Below are 19,571 nucleotides of genomic sequence, written 5' to 3' on the forward strand. Positions count from 1 at the left end.
GAGAGCACAAGGATACTTTTTAATGGAAAGGATTTCATTGATATTGATAAATTAATAATGATATCCCGCAAATTCATGCAATATACTCTTCTACAAGCCTACTCAATAATTGTCTGCTACAGGCCTAGAAGGGAAAAGCCTCACAAGAAATGTCATCAATGACCAAAGGCACACCATCCCTAGTAACTGAAAGGTCACCATGATTGCAAACAGAGCTCCACTTCGTTCCTTCACTGCTGGTGTGGAAGGAAGCTCCCTCATAGCAAACAACAATATCTCAGCAAAATTAGCCGCTTTTGAAACCTGATACATTCTATATACCTGCCAAATCAATTCAAAAAGTAGCGTTAATAAAACCAGTTACCGGGAAAAAGAACTTGTTTGGGAAACTTGCAATAAGACCTCTCCTTGAAAATAATCATGTTTGGGTAAAAATTGAAAAACATATTATAATATGAAAACTATTATAATTCAAAAACAATATTTTGAAACTTAACAATAACAAGCAAAAGTTGATTAGTTTGAAATTGTAGGTTTTACCATTTCGACCCAAAGTATCACATATTACATAATATAAAAAATTATTTCATATCTACTTTTGTAACTATACCATTTCAGAAAACAGTTTTCATATATTCCAAACACAATTGATTATGTTAACTACTTTTCAGCTAAAATATGCAAACATAATTTGATTATCATGTAATCTTCAAAAGCAATTACACCAATAAGGATTATTGAATAGGTTTTAATTTTTCAAGTATACTCTCCGCTCATCAGGCAGAAAAGGAATCTCATTAAACAGACAAACCTCAAATATAATTGGGACTATAGGCCAGCAAGATGACTCGCGTTGGTTCAAATATGTCTCGAACGCAATTTGAGCAACACAACCAACTAAAAATGGACCTATAGTCACAATAGCTTCCAGGGAAACCACTGACCAGGTCATGTACAACAGAAGGACAGGAACAATAATCTTCAGACCCGTTGTGAAGATGGCAGAGTATAGGTATCCTTTGAGGCCAGTGATGAGACCCCATCTTTTTGAGCTAAACTCCAAATAAGGATTCTGGACATTATCAGCCACGAGCAGAAATGTAGCAAATCCAATGTAGAACAAGATCTCGGAAAATAATGAACTCACAATATCTGCAACATATTAACAAATGTGTATAAAATAAAACTTCTCTCCCATCCTATACAAGTTTTCAAAAAACAAAACCCAGAGTACAAGTATAATAGAAATAATGAGATGGCAGTCAATAGTTTTCTATCAACAAGATCAAGTAACTGTGACAATTCTACTTTCAAACAACCCAATTTCAAGCACGAGACAGAAAGGTAATAGGTCTTAACTCAAACACATTTAACAGAAGGCACAAAGTTCTTTTACCTACTAGTCTCGGATCCTTAATGAAAGCCTCAACCACATCCCTGAGAAAAAATCGCGGCAGAATCAAACAGGATATGAATGCAGCAGGAGCTAAAAGCCAGAAAAAAGAGTTGTCCTTTTTTTCAAAGGAGGCATTTTTCGATTTTCCTCCTTCTACCGACGGGAATGTCATCCCATGAAAAGAACAGGAGCCTGATTTACCACTTACTAGCTCCACCTCATCATCAGAAGTAACAAATACATTAGAATCAGATGCATGCATAAGAGAAATTGAAGGCCATGTATCTACCCACTTCAAACCTGAAATCAAAATGTTAAATTTGATGAATGATTGGGACTTGGGAGACCCAAAACGCTACAAAAAAAAAAAAAGAAGAAGAAAAAACTCAGCTCATTTATTTATTTATGTTAGTATTTTATTTCAACGCAGCGCATAAGCAATGCAATAAAAAGAGAGAAAAAAAAAGGTGTACATTTGGACGCGCATGCAAAGCTCAAACTTGGTGTCTGAAATCTGAATGTGGTGCGAGTTCCAGGCGCTTGTGGATTACTACTCACTGAGATAATACGGCGATTAGAGAATTGGAGAGGTTGAGAGGGAAGACTACAGCAAAGGGCACCAAGTTCCATCCCTTCAATTTAGGGTTTTAGAAAACAACGAGCTTTGCCACCTTAAACCTCTCACTCCCTCACCCCTGTCACCATTCACTTGCCGTAAGTAATTCACGGGCACAGTAATGTCAAGAAAGCAAATTTGTTTTTCGTCTCTGTCCATTATCTACACCCCAAAAGAAAAGTCTTATAAAAATTAAATTTTTTATTATCTTAAAAATTTTTGAAAATGGTTTTCGTCAATATTTCTTAATACTTAAATAAATTTTTAATAAATTTTATTATAAAATAATTAAATATGTAATAAAAAATTTTAAATAAATTAATTATTTTTAAATAATAGATAAATTAATCAATATATAAAATTAATAATTAAATAATTTAATATACCTAATTATATTATCAATTAATAATTTTAAATCATTAACTCTATTTAAAAATTACTATACCTAAGTTTTTACTATTTTTGAAATCTTTTAGGATAATAAAATTTTCTAACACAAACATGATTTTTTTTTCAAAAATAATGAAATTTGAATTTGCAATTTCTAAGAAAATATAAAAAAAATATATAATTTGAACTATAACTCTTAGTACCAACATGATTGAAAGCATACAAATTTAAATTAAAAATTTTGCACGAAAAATCGACAAGTAAAATCCCTATTTGAAGTAACTATAAATAATTTTTAATTTAAATTTAATAAAATTTGTTGGGTGAGAAAAGTTTTACAATGGTACTAGTAAACACTAGAACTGAAACTTGAAAGTATCGGACTAACGACTGAGTGAGGATAGTAAGGTAAGGGGTTAAGGTGGAAGAAGGGATGGAACTTCGAACCCTTTGTTGTGGTCTTACCTCTCAGCCTCTCCAATTCTCTAATCATCATCGTCGTTTAACCTCAGTACGTTCATATTGTAAAACTTAATCCACGCCTCCCTATCAATTTCTCATCTTTCCATAGCAACTCTTCTCTTCCTTTTTTCTCATTTTTTTTTCACTTGTCACCGTTTCTTGGCAGTCACAAGCGCTTCGAACCCGCGCCCCATTCGGATTTCGGTTTGCAGACACATCCAAATGTACGTTCTTCTTCTTCTTCTTTCTCCCACTAATTTCACTGCATTCTACTGTTTCAGTTTCTAAGATTATTTTTTTCTATTGAATTTGTTGTTTAGCATTTACATCAAAATCATTCAGCATAGAAACTCTTTGATTTCAGGTTTGAAATGGGTGAGTAAAGGGCCTCCATATTTGGAATTGGATAGATTCCAAAGGCCTCTTCTAATGCACGCTTCTGATTCAAATGTAAATGGTGGGTTGGAGGTTCGCCCAAACCGAAATTCTAGTGTAGCGGTTACTAGTTATAATGGGATAGAACCATTTCGAGGTAAACCAGGCTCTGTTTCGTTCTACGGTATTACATTCCAGTCTGTTGAAGAAGGGAAGTTGGAATCTGCACCCTTTGAAAAAGAGGAAAGCTCATACTTCTGGCTTTTAGCTCCTGTTGTGCTCATATCCTCTTTGATTTTGCCACAGTTCTTTATTGGAAATGTAGTTGAAACTTTCTTTAACGATGTGATCCTAGTAGGTATATTTCTTGACCTTTGCATTTTTCTTACTTTCTTTGCATATTATTATTCATGTGTTGATTCTGTCAACAGGAAGTTTATAGTTATTGGCCTGATATAGACATATAGTTGCAGGCTGAAAACCCAAGATAAAAACCATAATTTCTTTCAAGTAATCATATTTCTTAATGCCGATGCAATCTCTAGTTCTGTTTGAACTTCAAATACTATGAATAAATAACCTAACCTTCAATGTCAAGGTAACATCAGGGGAAGAAAAAGTCAAAGAACTTAGATAGTTTAGTTAGTTACTTGAATAGCTAAGAAATTCTTAAGAGGAAATCACAAGATACGTGAAGTGTTGATCCCATGGGATTGTGGACATGTTATTGCACATTCTTTTGGATTATATTTTCTGGATTTGTATGTAGGAAAATTGTTAGATGTTGGTGAGAAGTATCTCTTTATACACATTTCTGCTGCCAACAAACTGCAGATGTTATGAGTTCATTCTTTGTTGAGGCCACATTCTACATTGGACTTGCAATATTTCTGCTTGTGACTGATCGCGTCCAGAGGCCATATTTGGAGTATAGCTCAAAAAGATGGGATCTGATCACCGGCCTCAGAGGATACCGTCACTCTGCCGCCTTCACAATGGGTTTGAAGATTGTTGTTCCTCTCGCTCTTCTGTGGATGACTTCACCAGTGATTCCCATGGCAACTGTTGTGGCTATAACCCCCTTTTTAGTCGGCTGTGTTGCTCAAATTGCATTTGAGAGATTTTTGGACAAGCGTCGGACATCATGCTGGCCCCTAGTCCCAATTATCTTCGAGGTTTATTTATTTATTTATATATGTGTGCGTGCGCTCTCTTGCAATTTTCACATTGATTTTTAGCTAACATTGATCAATTGGTTTGACAGTTATTCAGACTGTATCAGCTTACAAGGGCAGCTAATTTTGCGGAGAGGTTGATGTTCTCTTTGAAGGGACTTGCTTTGACACCAGAAGTGCTGGAACGAACTGGAGCTTTATTTGCAATGATGGTAACCTTCCAAGCACTGGCGATTTTGTGCATTTGGTCATTGATGACGTTTCTTTTGAGGCTTTTCCCTTCTAGCTCTAGGCATGTACTAGAAAACAATTACTGAGTTGGATTTCGGAAGATTATTGTATGTATTCTATTTAGTTGATATCTTTGTTAAGAGTAACTTATATGCAAGCCTTTTTCATAAAAAAGGTTGTATACATTTTGTGCAGTCCTGAACCTACAAACTGAAAGGCACTTTTTTAATTTTGATATGGGGTAGCAGGTGGTGTATCGCATGGTTATGGGGTCTATGGTGCTTCACGCCGCTGTGATGGAGGTGTCAAACAAATCGGACGGTCCGATGAGAGGGGAAGTAATCGGATGGTCCGATTACTGAAATCGGCGGGTGCACAAATTGGACCGATTTGCGTACCGAAGACGTGGCGCGCATGCAGCTCTCCCCAGTGCATCACACTCCTTAAGCTTCGTTACACTCTTTTCCACCATCACTTTCACTCTCACCCTTCTCACTATCCGAAACCCACCCCAACACCACTTCTCCCTTCATTTCTTCCATTGTTTGGACCACCAAAAACACCATCAACAATTCAAAAACAATGCCTAGAGGACCAAAAATAAAAGAAGTTAATCAACTGGAGTTTCATTTGTTAATTATCTTGGAATTATGTAAGTTTTTATTATTAAATATTTTGATTTATTAAAAATAGTAATGATGTATATAGATTTAAGAAGAAATATTATTGTATGTATAATATTATTTTTTATTGTTAGAAATAGTGTTTAGATATTTAATTATTTATTGTTAGAAATAGTGTTTAGATATTAATTAAAGATTTAATAAAATAAATTTAGAAATTTTTTGATTGAGCTAATTATTGTTATAAATAGTGTTTAGATATTTAATTAACGATTAACAATTTGTTGTTGTGTGGTAGTTATATATTTAATTAATATGTTTTTTCTATTGTATTGTAGTGGAAATGAAAATTTTAAAATTTGATGAATATAATAATTAATTATTCATAGTTAGTAGTAATTACGGTATATTATTATTATAGTTGCATGAAACCGATGTCGAATAAGGAATAATAATAATAATAATTAGTGGTAGTGTAATTTAATTAATGAATTATGTTAGTAATAATAAACACCAGTGTGGGTGTTGTGAATATGTATTGATGATTATGATTGAGTATAACTTGAGCTGGAGATGCATGACAGAGGGACAGTCCAATGGTTAACTACCAGGATTTGTCGGGTTGGCTTTATAACCGACAGGTGAGACTCATCAGCCATTAGGACAGGCATACATCATATGCATTATATTTGAATTGTTTGGAATGCCTAATTGACTGCATAATACTTGCTAATTGTATAAATGCTGTATCTGCTTCCTATTTGTGCACTTTCTTGTTGATATAATTGTGTTTGCAATATCAAATTAACGGTGGTGGTTGGGAGGTCTGCAGGATTTGGAAAGGGGAGTGTTAGTTAGACTGAAGACCTTTAGTTAGTTGCCATTTATGATTTAGTCTGTTTATAAGCTTTGATTATCTGTTGGAAGTTCTAGGATTGCCTTCGGCTTTCCCAGGACATTACATGTTAGATATGTGGGTACTGTTACCATACTGAGAACCTCCAGTTCTCACCCATGCGAATTTTGTGATTTTCAGATGCAGGTCGTGAGGCTTCTCGCTGAGGCATGCTGGAGACTTCTGGATTGGCGAAGATCCTTGGTTCTCGAGACTTTATTTTGGTTTTATGTAGATACTTAGTATCTCCACTAAATAATTATATACTGTGTGACTCCTCTTAGAGGTTGTTTTGGAGAACAGGTTTTGGTAGTTTGTCCTTGGGGTTTCCCTTGGGTTTCTTACTTTATGTTTATATATATATATATATATATATATATATATGTACTTTTATGCTTGGGCCGGTTACCTTCGCAAACCGGGTCTTGAGTTTTGATATTCATACCTTTGGCCCTCTCTTGTTTATGTAGTCGCGTGGTTTATCCTTTATCTATTTCGTTACGTTATCGATCGGAGTGTTGTGCTTTTCAAGTTAACGATTTTGTTTTACCCCTTTTCATTCAAAGGCTCCTAGTTATAAACATTTTTCACACTACTATATGTACTAAACTTTTAATTTAGAGGTTGTAATACCTCGCCACCCCTGTCTTATGACTTAAGCATAAGGCTTTGTGTGGTAGGGTGTTACACTAGTTTTCATCATGTTTCCCAAATTGGAGTCGTCCAATGTCAGTCAGTACTGATTAATACTTTAATCGAGAGATGGCAGCCTGAGACTCAAACATTTTATTTTCTAGTTGGTGAGTGTGCTGTGACATTGGAGGATGTGGCGATAATTCTTGGTCTTTTGACAAATGGTCTTCCAGTTCCAGGATCGATCTTGAGTAGTTATGAGGTCTTAGAGACCGAATGCTTGCACCAATTTAGTATTGCACCTAGGAAGACAAATTATAGAGGAAGCGTCATAAAGTTGACATAGTTTCTGGGATTGAAAGATCATTTAGTCTTGACTGATGATATTCACATTCAGAGGTACGTAAAGTGCCACATAATTTTATTATTTGGGACCATTCTGTTTGGAGACAAGTCTGGAGCAACGGTTCACTTGAAGTTTCTGCCGTTGCTCCGTAACTTCCCTGGTATCATAGAATTTAGTTGGGGATCGGCATGCTTGACACACCTGTATAGAGCATTGTGTAAGGCATCTCGTGTTGACTGCAAGGAGATCGATGGTCCACTGACACTTTTGCTTACCTGGGCTTAGATCCGTCTACTGTTTCTTGCATCGATTCCCAGTAATCCTTGGCTCTTGATTGCAAATAGGTAAAATTAATTACTTTCTGCTTTGAAATAGTGTAGCACATTGTATTGTATTTTTACCATAAAAGTTAATTAATGGATTGTCTTACGTCAGGTGGCGTAATTGGGAGCGTGCTAATCGGCCTTATAGATTTCAGTCTCTTGCTTACTTTAGGAGGTCGTTGGATGATTTGCAAGAAGGACAAGTATGTTGTAATAAATGAGTATCTGTTTTTGTTTAACCATACTATTATTAGGTGTGTAATCCTCTTTTACTTTCAATATGTGCAGTTTGTTTGGGAGGAATATGGTGTTGATTGTATTGAGGCAGACGTGATTCTCATTGACATCCATCAACATTCGGTTATTTGGAGTGCCACAGTGCCGCTAATATCTTTCGAATGCGTTGAGTGGCATGTGTTCAATAGATTGATGAGACAGTTTGGTTTGTCCCAAGGTGTTCCTCATCAAGAGCGGGATCTAGATGAATCACACGACGAAGTATTGACTGGTCCTAAGAATCAAGATTGGTCCGTTACCCACTCTTTCTGGGTTATGCAATGGATGAATCGGTATAGTCATGTTCTTCGATAGCCCCTGGTTCCTTCACAGCATCCTATGGAAATTTATATGTATTGGTATTGAGGTACATATGGAGCCCACTTGGATTTGTCAGACCTCGTATTTCAGGAGAATCAGGACCGCAACATTCATAGGCGCAAGCAGAACAAGCGCCTGAGCATTTTACACCATATATTCCTTAGACGCATTCCACGGATTATTTTACACCATTTGTCCTATTACATCAACAGTATTGGAGTGTTCCACAGTTTGATATAGGGGATCAAGCTTCGTTTAGCCAGCTGCTTGGGTTCATGGCTCCAGTGCAAGGTTACCCACTTTCAGGTAATTACGGAGACATTCCCACCGACCAAAAGGCACACCCGAGGTATTGCTTCAGGTAGGAGGTCCTTGGATTCAAGGCCTCGACATTACACTTTCTCTAAAAATTCTGGAGGTAGACTTTCTGTTGACTCGAGTAGGAGTGATGATGCCACGGGAGGGATCATATAGAGCGGGAACCCATGGTATATTTCGATAGATCTAATTTAGGAGAGCAATAAGGCAGGTGAGGATGAGGTTGATGACTACCTAGTAGACCATCCAGATGAGGATGAAGATGAAGATGATGATGAGGAGGATGAAGACCGTGGCGATGCTCCAGCGTCTAGTGTAGGTAAAGTAATTTATTTGAGTTATCGAATTTTGTTAGAAACCTCCTTATAGTCTATTTGGATTGATTAGTTGGTCTATTTGATCTCTCGAATTTTTTTAAAATACTTCCTTATCGACTTTTGTTAGAACACTTTCTTATAGTCTATTTGGATTCATTAGTTGGTCTATTTTGACCACTTCCTTATCGAATTTTGTTACATGTGTTGTATTTTGATAGGTACATATCACATATGTTGATCCTATACCCTAATTGATTTACAATATTAATCTATCATACAAATCTGCAAATTACATACCTGCATTTATATATTGAGAAAACTCAAGTGTATGCATGGCATCCAAGTCCAACGAGCGCATGAAAGTAGGCTCCTCAAACGGATGCTGGTTTACTAGTGCATTTGCTACATCCGCCACATCTGCCTCCATAGTGCTGTCAGTTTGATCTTCGTCTACATCCGGATCAACGACCTGATAGTTACTTTCAAACTCCTCCTCGCTTTCACTATTATAATCTTCTAATTCAATATCTCGGTCCGCTTCAGATTGCTCAAACTCAATATACAGCTCGATGAACGATACTCGGGACCGAGTTTCAATATACACTGAAAATATTTCTTGCATGCTCGCTTCATCTGTTACGGATTTGGTTTGAAATTGAACAAACCCACCAAACACAGATACATGATATCTGTACAAAATACATGACACTCTCCTAGATATTTGAGAATCTATTTTCTCACAAATCACACCCTTTAGTTCTTCAAATGACAATGTGAATAGAATAACAATATCTAATGGATTGTCACATACAAATTTTACTCCTTGAGATGTTTGTAACAGAATCTGTCCATGATAATATACTTTTAACATAACTCTATCATCCATGATAATATACTCACAATGAACACTCTCAGCTAAGTTGTTTGAAACAATGTAGAAGAAAAAGAGAGAAACAATGGAGAAGAAGAATGAGAAAATGAGTTTCAGTGGCTGAAAATTTAGAGATGAAGAAGAAGAAGGGAAGAGACTTCAGCTAAGTTGGTTTATATATAACCAAACAAATCAGACGGCCCAACCGCCTTTTGACCGTTTGAATTTCTTAAAGAACTCAAATTGGACCATCCGATTAGCATTCACACAAAATTTAAAAAGTTTCACATGCATGAAATCGGACCCACTGATTTCTACATGCACCAATCATGATCATTTTCTCCTGCCCACAAATCGGACCATCCGATTTATGTGCCACTCTCTCCCCTCAAAGAAATCAGACGGTCTAATTATTTCACCCGTCAGTTCAAAAGAAATACATCACTTTCCTATAAGAAAAATTAGCCACTGAAAGGGCTGTTTCATTATTTTATAGGGTTAAGTACTGTTTTCGTCCTTAAGGTATGAGGTGAAAATCAAATTCGTCCCCGACCTTTTTTTGTTATTAAAATCATCCTCAACATTACAAAACGTTATAAAATTGTCTTTTCCCTAATTTTTGGACAAAACTACTCTTCATCTTAATTTCATCATTTACCTTCATTTCTTCTTTTTCTTTCCACAACACAAACAGAGAGGAGGGAGAGCAAGAAACGAAGAAAACTAGAGACTCAGAGGAAGAGAAGCAGAGACTCAGAGAGAAGGAAGCCTCGCCGCGCCTGGCCGTCACCGTTGCGACTCACCGTCACCCTTGCAGCATCGTGACTCCCCCTCGCTAGCACCGCGACTTGCCGTCGTAGCAACGCGCCTCGCCCTCGCCCTTCTCGCATTTTCCAATTTTGGATCTCCCTTTTCTCGGGTTCATATCTCCTTTCCTCCCTTCTCCAACGACCATTTCGAAGACCAGTGGCCAGTGGTGGCAATTGTGATCTGGGTTCATAGATCTGGATTCATAAAAAATTTCAATTTTTTTGTTTTATTCGTGACAATTTCTAAGTTTTGTTTGTGCAATTAGGGCTAGTTTCTGAGTGTTGTGCTCATGCTTGAAGGGGTTATTGATGTGCCAGTTCCTTCTTGCCCAACTTCTAATTTCATGTGACAAAAGAATGTGATGAGTGCTCATCAGGCTGAATTATTGAGAAGTGGTTACACTCATTTCCTTGTTACCAGTGATGTTTATCGTATGGACTCAATTGATTCAGCTCATTGTCCTGTCTTCCGTCAGGTATGCTTCCCTACACTGCAGCTGGTTTTTTCTAATTATCAACTTTATAAAATTTCCTCTTTTTACTTTTAATTTTTTGTAGATGGAAGGATTTCGTGTTTTTGCTCCAGAGGAATGGGAGGCATCTGAATCTGATGGCACATCATTTGCAGCAGCTGACTTAAAGAAATGCCTTGAGGGTTTAACACGCCATTTATTTGGTATTTCTTAATGGCCAATGCACACTTTTTGGTGCTAGTTGCTGCAAATTGATAATTTATTAGGACTCGTAAGATGGATTAGTTAAAGAAAGTAGATTAACCATTGTAAATGATAGAAACAAATATTGATTGCATTTACAGGCAATACTCTCTTTTCAACCATCTTTAATTCAGAGATGCAGCTTAAGCAATGTGATCGGCTTTCCTTTATTTATCATTTTTAGGCTTGTGTCCTTTCCCCTCTTCTCTCATATTTTCTTTCTGTATTGTTCTGATTCTAATTTTGTATATTACTTTTTTTTTCCTTTCAGGCTCCTACTTTTTTATTTTTGTTTAAGGGCAAAATTGTCCAAAAAATTTTATTTATGGACAAAAGGACGATTTTATAACATTTTGTAACGTTGTGGATGATTTTAATAATAAAAAAAGGTCAGGGACAAATTTGATTTTCACCCCAGACCTTAGGGACGAAAACAGTACTTAACCCTTATTTTATATTTAAAAAAACTATTTAGAATTAGAGTTTGCTTTAAAATAATTTTAGGTGACATAAAAGAAACAATTGGGAAATAAAATAAAGAGTAAATTATTATTTTTAACCATTAAAGATGTGAGCGTTGGTAAAATTAATCATGACATGTTGAAATTAATTTAAAACACATGAAAAATAAAATCTATTTGACAATATTAACTAAAAGTGTTAATCATAGGTTAATTTTGTTAAAAAATACTATTAATAAAATTATCATGTATCTCTTCCTTTTCTTCTATCTCTTCCTATGAAATTCCCTAACAATTTTCGCCGTTATCATCACCAATAGATCCACCATCTCCACCATCTCCCAAATTAAGAAATCCTAAGATTTCCAAACCTAAAATTGTATTTAATTAAATCTTGAACTTATTAGATCTAGGACATGACAATCAAAACCCAAATTTATTATTTTTCATTTTTTTTAATCAAAACTCATATCTTTTCATAAAATTGCTACATATCCACCATCGCCTGCTTTACATGGTACGACCGAACCTTGGGGCAGTGGCAAACGTAGTAAAAGACCTTTTGCGATGGTCATGGTTGGGTGTAGGGGAGAGAGAAAAGACCATGAGAGAACTGGGAGAAGAAGAGGAAATAAGTTTGGATGTGGAATTCAAATTGGGTTAGTGTTGTGAACCTAGATTTGAGGTGCACCGAGTTGTGATGGTAGATTTTCAAAACTTGGTAAGTGTACCGAATCGTATCAAGTAATACCACGAAAGTGGGTTATCATTTTCACGAGAATTAATGGATTAAGCAAGCAATGGTTAACATATTATTCTAGTTAGACAATTGAAAACTTTATTTGAGATGATTTGAATACAAAAATAGTGATTTAAATGAAAGCAATAGTAATTAGTGCTTTCATATACATAATTCACTAGTATTAAGCCGACCAAACATAATACCAAGAAGTATACAATGCAAGACTAACAGCGTTAAGCAATAGACCGTCATGTGCATAAAGCTCTAATTCTCGTCATTCGATAAGACTATTGCATGACAGACACTCAGAGTATGCAACTGAAGCATAGTCAGTCCATTCCTCAGGCTCTACAGGAAAGACTGCTCTGATACCATAATTTAACACCCTAACTATCAAAATGTCACGGTTCCGGTTGCGCCACTCTGATAGCTCGGGTATTACGACGACCCTTATAATATTTCATACTAAAATATGAGCCTGTTTAAAACTTTAAACCGCAATAGCGCTCCAAAATACTTTTGTTAGGTAACGTATATCCACACATACCATACAACTTAGAAAACTCACAAAGAGTACATATATATGTATATATATTAAATAATTTTAAAAGCATTAACTAATACAATTCTTATCCCTCTTACAGAATGTATAAAGATAAAAGCGAGGGAACAATAAATAGTAACTAAAGCAATACAAAATATTATGATAACAACTAGATAAACTCTTCATGACTTCTGTGTCCATATCCTGAAAAGGGAAATTTGTAGAGGGGTGAGAACATCATCCTCAAAAGGGTTCTCAGTAGAGGGTTTTTGAGAATTACTATAATAGGATACGTAAAGGTAAAACCGTTACAGTGATTACTAACCGCCTTATGCATCTTTTCAAAAGCAAAGGTTTACTATAAAAAGAAAAATCTGAAATCTTTTCTGAAAGAGGAAACTGTTCATTTCTTAAAATTCAAAAGCTTTTCAAGAGGTTTATCTATGCTGAACCAGATTAGTTTTTCATACTTTTCTAAACCAGAAACATCAACGAGACATGGCCTTCGGCCCACCTTATGATAAACCATGGCCCTATGCCCAAACAATCCAAACAACCAGTTACCACAGTCCAACAGAGTCCTAGTCGCAAGCACAAGTATGAAAGTTCAAGCACAAACAAACAATTACTTAAAGTAGAACAATTAGCAGTTAACCACAATTAATCACAAAGGCAAACCAAGTACAATATGTACACCCAAACAATGTCACATAAATGCATATGATGAATGCCTGTCCTAGTGGCTGATGATTCTCATCTGTCGGTTATAAAGCCAGCCCGACAAGTTCTGGTAGCTAACCGTTGAACTGTCCCTCTGTCGTGCATCCCCAACTCGAGTTATTCACAGTCATAATCATAGTTCACATCCAACACCCTCACTGGTGTATATTCACGGGGCGAGCTCATCCGGAACTTTCACAGTGTTCGGCCACACTTACGACATAGGGTCAGCAGAGTATCGAGTCTCAACCTGGAGCACGTGGTGGCTAGCCACTGCTTTTACCCAGGGAAACTCGTATCTCAGATAATTGGAAGTGCAACAATCACTTTATCAATTCAATAATCATTCATATTCATACTCAGCCATCCGAATCATAACATATTCCACAACCAGCCATGATTCATTATCATATACAGCCATTCCGGCTCATAACATATTCCACAAACAGTCATAATTCATTATCATATACAGCCATTCCGGCTCATAACATAATAGCACTTCCACCATCCAACATCATAAAACTCATAAAATTATCATTCAAGCCATAAATCACTTTTCTCAAAGCACTTTTCTTTGAAAATCAAATTCAATTAATCTCAGTCTTAACTTCAAAATCCGCATTCTCAAATCACTTCTAGCTTATAAGCCATCTTTCTCAAAAGAAATTTTCTCTTTCGAAATTGGCCACATTTCGACAACATCCTTCTAAAACTTCCAAACAATTCTGCAACTAGGCCAAATTAAAAACCTCTTATGAAAGCTCCAAAAATCAATCATCTCAAAACTGAATTTGGTAATAGAAATTTCTCAGCAGAGTCTCAAGACTTTAGGGAAGGACAACCTATCTCAATTTCTTAAAAATTCATTGAAACTCTTAAAATCATAGATTCTTGGTTTAAGTAAATAAAAACAAAATTTATTATAAAACCGGATCATATAAAGTCACAAGTCCCAACCCAATCCAAAGCCAATTCACTTGAAATGGAACCGATTCATTTAAATCAAAACCACATTTAGGTAACTCCTTAAAACCAATTCTCTGACTTCTTCCAAAATGTCACAAACGCAATTATTCAATCAAGAATCCAATTTTCTTCAAAATCACTAAAAGCTCCTCTAAACGAAATCCTTAAGTCTCACTAAAAGCGTAAGCCCTTTTTATATTAAAAATCAATATTAGAACATAGAACTTTTCTTCAGTGATTCAAAATGGTAAAGTAATTCCTTTCTAAGTAAATCAAACTCAAGACGTATAGTTTTCTCAAATAAATGAAACTCAAAAACATAACTATTTTCTTAATAAATCAAATAATACAATTTCTCAAATCCCAAGCCTTTCTAAATAACTTTTCAAACAAAGTCTAAAGTTTTTATAGAAATTTCAGCAGTACCCCCCCTAAAACTTGGACTTTGCCACCCTTTCCGGGTCCCAACCAAACCATTCCACAGGTTCAAAACCAAATGAATTTCAAATCAGACCGATTCCGAAAATTCATATCATTCTCATCTTTCAAGAAAAATAAATTCGGACTCAATTCCTTTACAACAGATTAAACTTGATTTCAACAACTTTTTAAGAAACAATTTTAAAGAAGCACTTCAATAACAGTCTGCTTTACAAAACCAATAATCCAGTCACACAAGCATTTATATTCATCCAAGACAACCAACATCACATAAGACTTATACTATCACTCAAGGCTACAATTTTACCATATAATATCCATATATAATAATCTCAATATATAAAATATGCTTTTTCTAAAAAGGCACCTACCTCAACTCGTCGAAACCATAACCCAAACGCGTCACAGGAACCTTCTCTCACAACCCAAAATCATCGACAACCGCAACCTCAGCTCCAAGCCACTTTCGCGGTAACCACAGCAACACTAATCGCGACATATAACAACCGAAACTCAATCTTATAGCAATTAATGCCGTAAAATCTCAGCGTAAGATAATAGAACAGTAACTAATGGGCTTTCGAAACGAAAACGCTTACCGAAACTAAGAAAGAACGGCTGAATCAAGCAGCGGTAGCCCCAACGGTCGTTCCGGAAACAACCTTGCTACACCCGATGATCAGAACGACAGCAATAACGGTGCAGCAGCTCAGAACAGTAAGCAGCGGCGGCAGTTTTGGTATCTCTGATCGATGGTAGTGGCGTTGTCAGATTCGGATACCCGTTCTGTTCCCACGGCAGCCACAGTGGTGGTTCTGAGCAGCTCTGGTGGGAGTGGAAAGCCTTAGAATCAGCCTAACGGCGATGATTATGGCTCAGAATGGATCTAGAGCAAGGTTAGAGCAACAACGACAATAGTTCCAGGAGCGACGGTGACGTCTTCTCAGATTCCATAAACTAGAAGCAGAGGCAAAACTGGCGAGCCCTCCTCTTCTAGCGACGGCTTGGTGAGACGCGGCAGCAGCAGAGTGCGACAACGGTGGCGATGGCTTCACTCCCTTCTCGACAGTAGCAAGCTCGTAGCAATGGTTGGACGGCGACGGATCTGACAAGAACAGGACCCTCGGCGGCGCAGGAGGCAACGGAGCTAGCAGCGACAGAGCGCGATGGCTCTCCTTCTTCCTCGCGTCGTCTCTGTTTCTCTCACCTACGAGCTTGACAACAGTGGCCATGGAAGCTCCTCGTATGGCGGCGGTGAGCTTCCCTCCTTCTCTCCTCTGCCGCGTGGCTTCTCCCCCCTTGCTCGGTTCTGGCCTTCCTCGTGATGGCGACGAGCGGCGAGCAGCTTGGCAGCGACGGCGAGGCCCACCGACGCTAGCTCGTGTCTCTCTTCCTCCCCTTCTCCTCCATTCTCCCTGCTTCCCTCTGCTTCCCCCTTTCTTTCTTTCTTTTATTTTTTCTGATGGGTTTGCTGAACGAATGAAGGGTTGCAGCTGAGTGTGGTGAGAGGGCTAGGGTTGGATTTCATTTTTAGAAAATTAGGGTTTGGTTAGGGGTAGTTTAGGTAATTTTTTAATAAGATTAGGGTGTAATAGAGTAATTATAAACAAATTTTAATTCAACAAAATTACTTTTAAAGAAAATATTATTTAATCATAAATTTCAAATTAATTTTCAAAGAAATGCTCTAATTCAATAATTAGAGATAATATAATTAATTTTCTTTATTCATAAAAATTAAAGTATTAAATTCTAAAATCTTAATTATTTCAAGTAAATTATAAAATCTTTATTATTTTACCATTACTAAATTTTATAATTTAAATATGAAAATTATCCAATAATTATGAAATTAGATAAAAATCCAAATTTAATTATCAACACTTGATTTAATCAGTCTTAATAAAATAATTTCTGAAATTAAAATTCTTAAGAAATAAATAATTTGAAATTGTCTCGTAATGAGATTTTTCAAAAGTTTTGGGTCTTACAGTAATTATGTGTAGAAATTATGGATTTAATTGATGAATTAGGTGCTATTGTATTTGTAAAGTGATTGAGAAGCTTATGATAAAGGTTAAGAGTAATTGGTATGGTTGTGGTTAGGGTTTGATTGATTTCGAGTTAAGCAATTTGGGAAAAAACTAGAGGATTTGTTGAATTCAATGAAAAAGTTGAATTTAATAGGAATTGTTGAATGAAATCGATGAATTTATATGTTGGAAGGTTGTGGAATAGTTGGTGATGTGTGAGCATCTTTTCTATATTTTTTTAGTATTTTAGATGTGAATTTATTGAGATTTTAGTGTTTGAAGCCTATTTGGATACTACTTTGAGGTGCATTGTGGTTTTATTTATTTCAGAAAAAATTCAAGCGAATTTGATAGAGTTCGTACAGAAGAAAAAGGAGAAATTCTGACTCTGTTAAGCTGGCGCTAAACGCCGCTCCTGGCATTTGGTGCTAGGCACCTCGTGCTGTGTGCAAGCCTTCTGTTGAGTTGGCGTTAGATGCCACGACCCAGAGTTTAGCGCCAGGTGCTTCGTAAAATGTGCCAGAACCACACGCTAGTGGCGCTATACGCCGAGCCTGGTGTTTAGCACCAGGAAAACAGTAGCTCCACAAATCCTTTCTGCCTTAGCAGCGCTAAATGCCAGGCGCGTATTTGGAATATGAAGAATGGCTCGTAGCTTTAGTTTATTTCGTTATTTTATTTTTTTTCATTATTATTAAAACAAAACATCATCTTTAGGGTTTAGATTTTATTATTTTTATTTTAGTTCCAAATCAATTAAGTTAGATATAAAAGGGAAAGAGATTCAGCTCTTCAGGCTCTCTTTTCTTCTCTTCCCTCTTGCTCATTCCGTACCTTGCACACTTTTGGAACCCTAGTTTTTCTCTGAGCCATGAGCAACTAAACCTGCTTTGTTAAGGTTAGAAGCTCTGTGTATTCTATGGATGAACACTATTGTCTTTCTACTTTGATTAATCTATTGATTTAAATTCAAGGATTACTTTCGTTATTCATCCTAGGAATTAGAGCATATTGGAAGATAACTCTTTTTCTACTTGAATTCTTGTTAAATCTTGGAAAAGTTAACTCACTTGAATAACAGTTTGATAGTAATTCCTCATAATTCTCTAATTACTTTGACTTAACGTGATACGTGACATATAATCACCTTATCTTTGAGTATTTAGGGTTTGTGTGGCTAATAAGCTAGAATTGGACTTAACCCTTTAATCTAAATTAAGTGACCAAAGAATTGGCGGTTGATTAGGTTAAAGGAGATTAAATCACTAAAGAATTAGGATTTAATCAATTAAAGCTTGGCATGAATTGAATCTTGCATGATTAAAGTAGTTGGTAAGAATTGTTAATCCGAAAAAATAAATATCTATGAAACCTTAACTATTTTCTCACATATTTTTCACAATCAATTTACTATTTACTTTCTTAATTTTTTGAATTACTGTTTAATGCAATTGAGCTAAAAACATTCCTTTGTGCTTGTCTGACTAAGCAAATCACTCAATTATTTTTGCTTGATCTATTAATCCTCGTGGGATCGATCCTCACTCACCTGAGGTATTACTTGGGTTTGTGGTTTCAGAAATCCGCACCCAAATTTTTGGCGCCGTTACTGGAGATTGACTGTGATTGACAACTACCCGTTGTTTAATTGCTTAGATTAGAGATTTTTTTGTTTTAATTTTGTTTATTTTTCTCCCTTAATTTTTTTTCAAAATTTTGGTTTTAAGTTGTTTAAAAATTTTCCCGTTAATTTTGAAATTAAGTTTAGTGTTTTCTTAGTTTAGTTATTTTATTTTTTCTATTTATTCTGTTCATTGTTTTCAATTTTTTTGTTCTATTTTTCTTATTCATTTTTGAAAATTTTTGCTCTATTTATTTAGTTTATTTTGTTTTATTTCTTTTACTCAAGGTACTTCACAAGGAATTCTCTTCATTCTGACATAGAGATTCTCACTCTTCTGAAATTTGATCCTGAGATTGATAGGACTTTAAGAAGGCATTTACAGCAGGCTAGAGCTTACAAAGCTACTGAGAATCTCAAGGATAATTTTGAGAATGAAACTGAAGAGTCTACTATGGATCCAAACATCAACGATAATGTTGTTAATCCTAATGCTCTCAATGCTCCTAATATGCCTGAACAACCTAGAAGGACACTTGGCTCATACACTGCTCCTAGCACTACCTTCTATGGCAATAGTATTGTTGTACCTCCTGTGGCTGCTAACAAATTTAAGTTGAAGCCTTAACTCATCACTTTGGTGCAACAAAACTGTCAGTTTCATAGACTCCCGCAAGAAGACCAAAACTTATTCATCTCCAAGTTTCTACAAATCTGTGATACAGTGAAGAACAATGAAGTTCATCTTGATCTCTATAGGTTGTTGCTCTTTTCATTTGCTGTACGGGACAGAGCCAAGGAGTGACTTGACACACAACCCAAGGAGAGCTTGGATACATGGGACAAGTTGATCAATAAAGTTTTAACCAAATTCTTTCTACCTCAGAAACTGACTAAGCTGAGGACTGATGTTCAAACTCTCAGGCAAAGAGAGGGTGAATCTCTCTATG

General features: G+C 36.0%; 2 protein-coding genes across 6 annotated transcripts; one reads left to right on the plus strand and one right to left on the minus strand.

Moving 5' to 3' along the window:
* Positions 1–16: 16 nt before the first annotated feature.
* LOC112764486 (uncharacterized) lies at positions 17–2,772 on the minus strand. 2 transcript variants are annotated; one of them, XM_025810124.2, is made up of 4 exons: positions 1,870–2,772; positions 1,397–1,751; positions 812–1,152; positions 17–321 (listed from the first exon to the last, which is right to left on the minus strand). In XM_025810124.2, the coding sequence occupies exons 2-4, from the start codon at positions 1,656–1,658 to the stop codon at positions 103–105; spliced, it is 822 nt and encodes a 273-aa protein (XP_025665909.1). In that variant the 5' UTR covers positions 1,659–1,751; positions 1,870–2,772; the 3' UTR covers positions 17–102. The 2 variants fall into 2 exon arrangements, with proteins under 2 accessions (XP_025665909.1, XP_025665908.1); XM_025810123.2 differs by having other exon boundaries at positions 1,397–1,696; positions 1,870–2,183.
* Positions 2,772–5,423, plus strand: LOC112766419 (uncharacterized). 4 transcript variants are annotated; one of them, XM_072223358.1, is made up of 6 exons: positions 2,772–2,913; positions 3,031–3,088; positions 3,229–3,597; positions 4,074–4,414; positions 4,504–4,752; positions 4,891–5,423. In XM_072223358.1, exons 1-5 carry the CDS (start codon positions 2,836–2,838, stop codon positions 4,729–4,731), a joined length of 1,074 nt encoding a protein of 357 aa, XP_072079459.1. In that variant the 5' UTR covers positions 2,772–2,835; the 3' UTR covers positions 4,732–4,752; positions 4,891–5,423. The 4 variants fall into 4 exon arrangements, with proteins under 4 accessions (XP_072079459.1, XP_072079458.1, XP_025668098.1 ...); XM_072223357.1 differs by having other exon boundaries at positions 4,894–5,423; XM_025812313.3 differs by having other exon boundaries at positions 4,504–4,626; positions 4,894–5,423.
* The last annotated feature ends 14,148 nt before the right edge of the window (positions 5,424–19,571 follow it).

This window comes from Arachis hypogaea, chromosome 17 (genome assembly GCF_003086295.3).
Source record: "Arachis hypogaea cultivar Tifrunner chromosome 17, arahy.Tifrunner.gnm2.J5K5, whole genome shotgun sequence".
NCBI lineage: Eukaryota > Viridiplantae > Streptophyta > Magnoliopsida > Fabales > Fabaceae > Arachis > Arachis hypogaea.

Excerpts from the sequence above, each read along its gene's own strand:
- LOC112764486 (XM_025810123.2), bottom strand. The coding sequence starts at position 2,026 with ATGGAACTTGGTGCCCTTTGCTGTAGTCTTCCCTCTCAACCTCTCCAA. Across the intron at positions 1,697-1,869 it reads CTTTGCATGCGCGTCCAAAT|GTTTGAAGTGGGTAGATACA; the intron begins GTACACCTTTTT and ends TTTTGATTTCAG. Across the intron at positions 322-811 it reads TAGTCCCAATTATATTTGAG|GTATATAGAATGTATCAGGT; the intron begins GTTTGTCTGTTT and ends TTGATTTGGCAG.
- LOC112766419 (XM_025812313.3), top strand. The coding sequence starts at position 2,836 with ATGGAACTTCGAACCCTTTGTTGTGGTCTTACCTCTCAGCCTCTCCAA. Across the intron at positions 3,089-3,228 it reads GTTTGCAGACACATCCAAAT|GTTTGAAATGGGTGAGTAAA; the intron begins GTACGTTCTTCT and ends CTTTGATTTCAG. Across the intron at positions 4,627-4,893 it reads GAGCTTTATTTGCAATGATG|GTGGTGTATCGCATGGTTAT; the intron begins GTAACCTTCCAA and ends ATGGGGTAGCAG.